Source organism: Spermophilus citellus (assembly GCF_964194105.1).
Source record: "Spermophilus citellus genome assembly, chromosome: 7".
In the NCBI taxonomy this organism is placed as follows: domain Eukaryota; kingdom Metazoa; phylum Chordata; class Mammalia; order Rodentia; family Sciuridae; genus Spermophilus; species Spermophilus citellus.
This window is the reverse complement of record NC_138188.1, coordinates 137781129-137790920: the sequence shown is the minus strand read 5'-3', so window position 1 is coordinate 137790920 and position 9792 is coordinate 137781129. Positions and strand designations below refer to the sequence as shown.

At 36.0% G+C, this 9792-nt stretch overlaps 1 protein-coding gene across 3 annotated transcripts; it reads right to left on the bottom strand.

Annotated features, from left to right (window-relative positions):
* Window positions 1-390: 390 nt before the first annotated feature.
* Window positions 391-9267, bottom strand: RBM11 (RNA binding motif protein 11; the record flags this gene model as incomplete). 3 transcript variants are annotated; one of them, XM_081302738.1, is made up of 5 exons in its annotated part: window positions 391-702; window positions 1957-2053; window positions 5783-5855; window positions 7145-7307; window positions 9172-9267. In XM_081302738.1, 5 exons carry the CDS (start codon window positions 9265-9267, stop codon window positions 391-393), a joined length of 741 nt encoding a protein of 246 aa, XP_081158864.1. The 3 variants fall into 3 exon arrangements, with proteins under 3 accessions (XP_081158864.1, XP_081158865.1, XP_081158866.1); XM_081302739.1 differs by having other exon boundaries at window positions 391-678; XM_081302740.1 differs by having other exon boundaries at window positions 391-675.
* Between the last annotated feature and the right edge of the window lie 525 nt (window positions 9268-9792).

The window sequence follows — 9792 nt, the reverse complement described above, 5'->3', positions numbered from 1 at the left end:
TTTTCTTTTGGCAAATCTAATGTTCCTAATTACAGCCTAATTGTACTTGAATATTATAGGAACAATCTAGAGAAATCACAGTACCTTATCCACAAGTGTTCAGTAGCTGACTTTTAGTTAATAGTTTAGTGAAATTTCATCATCAGTACTAAAATAAAATGATACAAAGTATATTTCTTATTGGCAATGGGTCAAATATATTATGACATACAAAAGTAGTACATTATATTATTTTTAAAAGCTTTTGTCATTTGAGGCAAAAATTGAATAGCAAATCAGGTAAGTCATGTTTTCATATATTTCAAAAAAAGACAAGACACTCAGGAAATTGGTCAGTTTTCTTTAAACAGAATCAAGATCAATGAAGATACGTATTATCTGAAGGTAATACTAATATCTTTTCTTTTTCTTACATTTTCGGAATTTTTGGCTGAATTCATTTCCTCTATTGTTTTCTGTGCTACTGTCACTGTCACTGGTTTGCTTTTGCCTCTTTCGGGTATTCATCTGATGAAGGTCAGAGTCACTTGGTTGTTGGATAGTCCATTCACAGGAGCTAGGTCCAGCATCTAGATCTGGAACATGACTCAGTGAGGAAGACCCAGACGTGCTATTGGGAAGTTGGGCTGTCATCTCATAGTAAGGAAGCTGCAGCACTGGATTATGTGCATACCGCTGCTGTGGGGGGGGGGGGAAAGACAACTTATATACCAAAACAAATCCAAAATGCTAAGTTAAATGCATATTAAAAAGTCTAATGCATGTTAAAAGTAACATGAATTATGCAAATAGTCATGAGTAAATCAAATTGTATTTTGGTATAAAAAAGGCAGTGACTTCATAGTAGGAGTGTGGGAGCTCCCTTAAATCCTTAACATAAACATTTAAAGGTTTATTAGTTTACTACAATATAGATTATCAAAGAAATATAATGCAAACCACATATGTAGTTTTAACTCTTCTAGGAGCCACAATATAAGAATAAAATGAAACAGATAAAAATTTTTACAAATGTATTAATCTCAATATATGATAGAGATGATAACTAAAATTTCTAACTACTCAAAGCAGATTAGAAATAAACTGTGATACCTTGAACTTGTCTTTCAACTCACTTCCATCTCTATGGGGGGGGGGAAGAGAGAGAGAGGGAGGGAGGGAGGGAGGGGGGGAAAGAAAAGAAAAGAAAAGAGAAGAGAAGAGAAGAGAAAAGAAAAGAAAAGCCGCAGTCTGGCTGGGCACAATTCAGGAGCCACTTGTCAAAAGAAACAAACTTTATTTTTAGAACCACACAGGCCAAACAAAACAGCTCCTCAGGAAAAACCTTCAGAGCCCAACTGCCACCACCGGCTTCCCACCAGCCTCTCACACAAACACACAAGCCTCTCCCACTCCCACAATCCTCCTGCTCTTGAGGCCGATTGGCTGGGTCACGTGGGTGGAGCCAAAGAAATCCCCCAATGAGCAGCTCCGTGGTCTGAAAGGGCAGGGAAACAGCCCAATGAGCATCACCGCAGAGGAGCCAATCAGGTAGATGTTGCTGGGGCTGCTGTGAGCCAGTCATCAGCTGGCAGTTTGCAAGGGCGGGGAAACAGCTCAATGAGCATCTCCAATGAGCATCACCACAGAGGAGCCAATCAGCTAGATGTTGCTGGGGCAGCTGTGAGCCAATCATCAGCCAGCAGCTGGAAGTTTGCTGGCAGCTGGAAGTTTGCTGGGGCCCCTTCGGCTGTGGCTCTCAACAAAGAAAAGGAAAAGAAAAGAAAAGAAAAGAAAAGAAAAGGAAAGAAAAGAGAATAGAATAGAATATGTTGGGAAAAATACTTTCATAGTTTCAGGTAATGAGTGGTTGTTCATTAATATTAACTATTTGAGAACCAAATACTAAGAATGTTTTTCATGTTCTTCATAAATTTGTGTCATACATATGCTAAACTAAATGGGTATCAAACTTACCATTTTCTGAAAGAAAAAATATTCTTGAGGTAAAGCAGTATTATTAATGGGAAAAAACTGCATGGGAAAGGAAGATCTGCCCAAGATTTCTTCATTCCTTTTGAGAAATAAAAGGGAAAGCAAAAAAACCTTAAAATTCTTAGGCACAAATATTCTTTCCTCTTAACAACTTAATGAGGGTTGTCCATAATTAGAAACAGAGACAGAAAGAACTTCTCTGATAGCAGTTAGAATTAAATATCTTAAACAAACACATGCAAATAATCAGTTATTATATTGATAATGTAGTGTCAAAACAATACATTAATTAATTATTTCATTACTAAATATTGAAATTTCAACATTCAGAGTCACATTTGGTTTTCTGATATGAAAATGTTAGACTAGCACTTGTATTTATATAAAGACATACAACATTTAGATAGTAACAGAACAATAGCAAGTCATTAATCATCACTGGGCGTACACTTCAATCTTCTACAGATATAAAAACAAAGGGGGAGAAATTATCATCAATTTATTTTTAAAGTATCTTTACTATGTAAATATATAAACTGTACTCCTTCCTAAATGGACTACTAATGTTAACACAAACATGTTGACTGATATCTTCTAGGCATTAAGATAATCAAAAAAAAACATCTCTAATTAAAAAACTGTGGTGTTCCCACATTTCATTTATACATGTGATAGTTGTTCTCATGGAGATGTTATAAATCCTGGCTAGGTTCTGCAGCTACTCTTCAATAGTCTACTAGCTCTATAGTATACCCTATTTTAATGCTAACCACTAATCCTTAGGCTAGGAAGCATACTGTAAGGGGGGCTGAAATCAGCACAGGCAGATGGGAAGAAATGACAGAATATAGTCAGATGGATGGGGGAGACTCCATTTACAAATACTGAGAGTATATCCCAGAAGTCAGTAGAAATCAGAAGTCCATTCATTAATAAAGAAATTAGAAAAATATAAGTTGTTCCATAGGGGTAAACTGAATAAACATTGAGGCTGCTGAATGGCTGATCAGAAAGTTCTCATCACCTCAGAAAGAGTAGCTCTCATATAACAGTGGGGTTAAAAAATGCACAGGAATAAAGGATGTGAAAGATAAAAATATTTATTAGTGAGAGGAAAAAGAAAAATATGGGAGCCCAGTTAGGAGACAAGGTGAAAGGTGAAGGGAAATTACAGAGTGGGGAAGACGCCGCAGCAGAGGGGAGATAAGCTGCATTATGAAAACAAGTGTCAATTGTCTAAAACCAGTATCTTTCCCACATGAATCTTTGGACACATAGTTGTCTGCATGGAGGAATCACATGTAAATTAAAAACTGTTATGGATTGATACATTCTCTTCATATTCAGTTAATGAAACCTTAGAATGTGGCCATATTTGAAAACAGGATCATTGCATATGTCATTGGTTAAGACATGTTCATGCTGAAATAGGATGGATCCATAACCCTTTATGACTGGTATTCATATAAAAAAGGAATATTTGGAGATGAAAACAGAAGAACAACATGTGAAAATAAAGGCAGAAATGTGGGTAAAGCTTCTGTCATTCAAGGAATACCAAGCAACGCTATCAAAACAACAGAAGAATAGGGGAGAGGCATGGAATAGATTCTTCCCCACAGCTTAGAAGAAATCAGTGCTTCTAATACCTTGATCCTGGATGTCTAGCCTCCAAAATTGTAAGACAATTAATTTCTGTTGTTTAAGCACTCTATAGTACATTGTTACAGTGGCCCTAGCAAATTAAAAATTAGTTCATCAAAGAGGAAGGCATAAGAGGCAATAAGAAGTCAAAAAACCCATTTACAAGGAAGACTAATGAAAGACTAGGAGATTACATTTGCACATCACAACCAGGACATGATAACTCATTCTCATCCTTACTTTATGAGATACCAAATACTAGAAAAAAGTACTACCAATGAAATGTAGTGTCATGGGATATACTCATAACTTTTTGACATTATAGTTTAGACTCTGTGATGATTTACAAACCATCTATCTAGTTATACTGCAATCTTCTATTGCCTGTCTAGTCTTTTAAACTCCAAATCCTACAAATATTTTGTTCTTTCCCCAAACCCAAAGAAAATGAAGTAGTTTTTCACTCTTGGTATTAAAGAAGAGGGGAAGCTATTACATCACATATATGGCTCAATCCATAAGTCTATAATGATTTCCCTATCTTAGTAGTAATTTTCCTTTTGTTGAATACTTACAATATATTCAGTATTTTAAGTATCTTGTATTTATTATAAAATTTTATTCTCATAAAATTTTTTAGGTATTATTTTTAGAGATAGGATACAGAAAGGTAAAATAACCTCCTCAGAGTCACAGCATTAATAAAGTGGCACTGGCAGAATTCAAATCCAGGCAATCTGATTTTATTACCTACTTTATTAAGTTCTCTTTATTCTCCCCAATATAGAAATTCTGGAGAGAATAAAAATATGGAGCACACTTATTTGGGGTTTAATACTTCTGCCAAAAATAATTGTGGGTATTTGCCAGTCCCAAAAGGTCACTCTCCCATGCCTTAGAGGGCTGATATAGTTAACAAGGGATAGGATGTTTGGTTATTATTAGTTTATTTGAAAATATTCAGTTCTGCCAAAGACAATAAGAAAACAAACAGGATGGACAAAATTCTTAAAAATGCTTAGTGTAGATTGTAAGTAAGCTATCGGTTTATTAATAGCAATGGAACTGTTAGGGATAAAATAAGCAAGAAACCTAGGAAGCCAAGATAGAATTCATAATATATATTAGAGGATAGTGAATGATTTAGATCTTATAAGACACAAGAGAGATGGATACCTACTCCTGATCATGCCTAACAGTTATATTTCTCTTCTTCCCTTCATTCTGCCTAAGATAATTTGAGATAAAATCTACAGAAAACAAGCTGATGAACCAGGATGCTTCCTCATCAAGTAAGTAATATTAGTTCCATGAACTTTCCATCCGAAGGGATAGCCTTGCTCAAACATACACTCTCATCGTCATCACCACACTATCAGTAGGGAAGGTTGACAGCACAGAAACAGTGTATGAATATTAATATAACCAGAACTCAGTAACTTCATCCTTCTGCCCACTTACAATCTATTCTAAGTGTGCTAAACTATCCACCAACCATGCTCTTACTTTTCACTGTGTTTTTCACACTGATTTAATAAACACTGTGACTTTGGAATCTTAAATTGGTTTGGCAGACTTTAGGTACCATAACCTCTGGATACCTTGCCAGACAGTTTACTGGAAGGTTATCACTGCATCAATATATCAGGCTACACCAAATTCTAGAACACAGAGAAGTTCTAAACATTAGTGAAATAAATAATTGAATGGCTTAACATCAGAAGACTTAGTTTCAAGGCTAGCACTTTATCATCCTTGTGACCTTGAGAATTGGTTAACTTTTGTGTCTGCATTTACGGAAACATAAAATATGGATAACAATATTTCTATGATCCATCACAGCAAGACTTTGTATGCTTAAATGATTTAACAGCTAAGAAAAACATACAGAAAATCATAAAGAATACCTCAAATGTAAATCTATGTCACTTACTACTTTAAATATTAAAACTGACCTTTAAATGAAAATATTTTCTCTCAGTTTCCATGGGTTCAGAAGAAATGAACTTCTTAATCTAATCCTATGTACAAATAGTAATATTCTGTAATAGTCCAGAATAGGATAGAAATCATCCTCTCACATATTTATTATTTTTCATTAATATACATTATAAGAACATATTTATTTTCTTTACCTTTATGAAAAAAATATATTTCTAATTACCTGTAGGTGTGTGAATTTATCTTAACACAGCCCTCAAAATTTTGGTTAGCTGGTTCTGAAGAGCGAGAACTTCCTTTGAAAGAAATACAATGATTACTTTAGGGTACAACTACTTGGAGTTTAAATATTAAAACATCATATAAACCAATCTTTAAAGATATGGTAGTGACTTAAAATTCCACAGTTACGTAAAATATGTGCATATCTATCTCTCAAGTCATATTTAAATATTGTATATATTACTGTAAATGAATGAAGTATAATCAATATTTATCCAAAAGCACGTCATAAATAAGAATAAAAAGATATGGAACTATATAAGATATATGATGTTGTTTTGTAATACTTACCTAGAAACTAATAATTACAAATGTCAGCACTCTTTGCCTCCAGGGTAGAAGGCATGAGCTCTCTAAACTGTTCAGACAAAAGCCAAGTCAACTTTTTATAGGATGTGTCAGAATATAATAAGCTCTGGCCTATTCTATCAGCTTGTGTGAGTTAGCTGGGTAGAATCAAAGAGCATGATGCATCCATGCATTAAACTAAAAAAGAAAATGTGAAATGCAAAGAGAAGAACTTTTACTATGCAAGAAGATATTGCTTTTTTAATTCTTATTTTTCATTTTTAGTGGATCAAGAGAAATAAAAACCAAAGGAGTGATACATCAATAAGCCTGATGATTTATGGCAGTGATACTCAATATGTCTGTACCATTTATAAAATGTTTAAACACAATATTCTAAGAATCACTCAGATTGGTCCCTGAAAAGATGTGAGGCCAATAGTAATAGTTTTCTGGGCAGCTAATCACAGATGCCTGGTTCCTAGCATGAATTCAGGACAAGGATTTGAAGCCATTGAGTCAGGAATCTTTCCTCCCCTTCTAGCAAGGCTCTACAGGTACCTTTGTCCACTTTGCTCTTATAGGGGCTTAAAACAACTCCAGGCAACAGAATGAGTTCCCCAGAAGGCTAATTTAGCCACTTATCTTCCAAATAGTAGGTATTTGATACCATACATTAGCAGTGACAAGAAGATTGGCAAACAACCTTGCTATATAAAAACTACTTATGTACCTTCAGTTCATATAAATTTGATCAATTTTAGTCAATAGCAACCTTCATAGCTATCTCCTGATTTTAAAATAGTACATTTTAAATTTTACTTAAGAAGAGATGCTACAAATTTGGTAATATAACTGGCAATATATAAATTAGATATGTGTTTGAAAAAATTAAGAGACTACAGAGAGACACTTTTATTGTCTTATACTACATGGAAAACAAAATGCTTACAACTTCTGAGACTAGCAGCAACCACAAAACACACTTTGAAAATTCATCAGTGAGAGAACCTACCAAATCGATACTGCACATTAATTGGTCTTCCATATAAACGGATTCCATTCAGCAAAGCTATTGCATAAGACACTGATTCTGGGTGCTTAAAGCAGACAAATCCAAAGGATTTCGGCTTTCCTTCTCTGTCTTTGCATATAGTCACTTTGGTTAGTGGCCCAGCCTACGAGAAACTTAAAAATTATTTTCTCATAAATCCAAAGATTTATTTTTACACTCAGAAAAATTAATTAAACTTTAAAGAAAAAAAGGTTAGCAATAGCTTTATGTAGCTCTGCTAATAATGCATTTTCCTTACAAACATCACACTTACTCATACTTCCTTTATATTTTCTTTAGCAAATTCTCCATGGGCAAAATGTAAGAACATAAGCTTACTTCCTGATCTATTAAATTAGGTTTACATTCCATTTAAGTGGAAAAAGGAAATCATAAAAAAATGAGAAGATAATATATATTGCCTTATGAATCCACACAATTGATAATTGTGATCCAGTCCTTATGGACTAGAAATCATATATTTTTTGTACAGGTAATTGCAACCCCACATTCATCTCTCCCCACCCATTTTTTGGGGGGAGGGCTCAACATGAAAAACCCTTGTCGAAGACAATAATTTTACATTCCTTTCTTCCTTTTTGGTGGTAAGATTCAAATTATATTGGTTTTTAGAAAAAGATAAGGTTTACAGGTTTTGTTTTAAAGGGCAAACTTAAAAAGGTAGCAAATTAAAAGGATAAACATAAAGTCTTAAAATTAAAAATATTTTTCAAATAATGGAAAGTTTTACAATTAGGAGAAGAAACTGTGGTCCTGAACAGAATATTCTCTACTAATCTATGTGTATCTATTATTAACATAAAGACACTTTAGTTTAGAGATAAAGTGGGTCCTTCAAAACCAAATAAATTCTTTCACCTCTGGTACTTATACTTAATCCTAGACATTTAGCTCTGCTATTGTCTCCCTTGGAACCCTCCCTTATTCTGACAGGAGGAAGTCACCTTTTATTTCTGTTAATGTTAGTTAGCATTACTACTAATACAGGCAGCAAACACCTAGTAAATGCCAGCTATAGATTTGCTTTATTTAGGTTAACTCATTTATTCATCACAATTGCATCATATGATTCTTCAATATTCTCATCATATTGTAGATACTATTACTCCCATTTGACATTTGAGGAAACTAAGAGACTCATGTACTGGCCAAAAGTCACACTGCTGACCTAAGAGCCCTGCTTTTCCCATACTATATATCCCCGTCTTTGGTAGATTACCCTAAATAATGGTAATTAATGTTCATTTTCCCCTTTAACAAAGTGTAAGGAATGTTTCTAAAATTTTTATGTCCAGCACCATACTTCGTGTTTTCCCTGTGATTCTGGATCATTAAATGGTTAGATGAGTGGCTGAATGAAGATATACCTTTGGCAAGTGAGACGTCCTGTGCACCACAGGTAAGTGTTTACAGAACACAGGAGACTGAATCCCAGACTTAATCCAGACCTCAAAAAGTTTCCTAAAGTCCTCTTGGAATGCAGAAAAAGACCTTGACCAGGGAATCAGTTGGTCACAGTCATGGTATATTAGTTGTCCATCATCTCACATCTCATTTATCATTCTAGAATAAAAATACTCCGCATAAAAGGGCTTAGGAGGATGAGTAATATATATGAAAACATTTTTAAAAGCGACACCTCTCACTTTGCAGAATGCAAGGCATAAGGGTGCTTATTATCTGAAGGAAGACAGTGACAGGGCTGTTTTCTACTGGAGCACATCCAAGGCCCGGTAAGCCCTTAATGAGGGCTGAGAGTTAGGGAGGGCCCAGCCACTGCCCATCCTCAGAACTCTGCAGTGGGGATGGGGCTAAACCATCTCCTTCACCAGCCGCTCCGCTGCGGACAGGTGCATCCAGTCAAAAATAATTAAAAGCACGGCACAAGAGGGGGCGGGAAGGGTGCCGGGCCGCCGGTGGTCCAGGTGTGCTCCGCCCCTCCGCCGCCCCTTCCCCGAGGACGGTACCTGAAGGAATAGCTCGTAAAGAATCTCTTCCCGCACGCGGGGCTCTAAATTGCCCACAAACACGGTCCTGTCGGCCTCCTCCTGAGCTGGGAACATCCCTCCGGTGTCAGCCCCAGGATGGAGGAAGGGCCAGACCCGCCCCCTTGCTCCGCTTCACTGCGCTGCTGGGGCGAGGGAGGAGGGGCGGGAAAGGGAGCGCGCTAGTAGTGGAGCTAAGCTGCGGGCCACGCCCCCCGGAGCCCGCGGGGACCGCCCACCACGCTGCCGCCACGCCCAGAATCAGGCATTGGAAGAGTGTTAGGTAAGGAAGATTGTTGTTAAGGGGCTTTGCCCTTTTGCTGGTAGAGGGTGCTCTCTATTTTCTCCTGCTTTTAATAGTCTTTATTTAAAATGTCGGTTGAGTAAATCCAAAGGCAAAGACTACAGAGATGATTTAAGGTTTTAGTAACTTCACTTCAGAAGCTGCTAGGCTAATAAGGGAAGAATAATTTGTCTCCAAAGAGTCAAAGGATGAGTCATTAAGATTTTTAAAAATTGAATTGTTATAGAAAATGATATTGAAAGAATGAATGCATGTATGGATCTTGTTACAATAGAATACTGAAATTAAAATTTTATTTA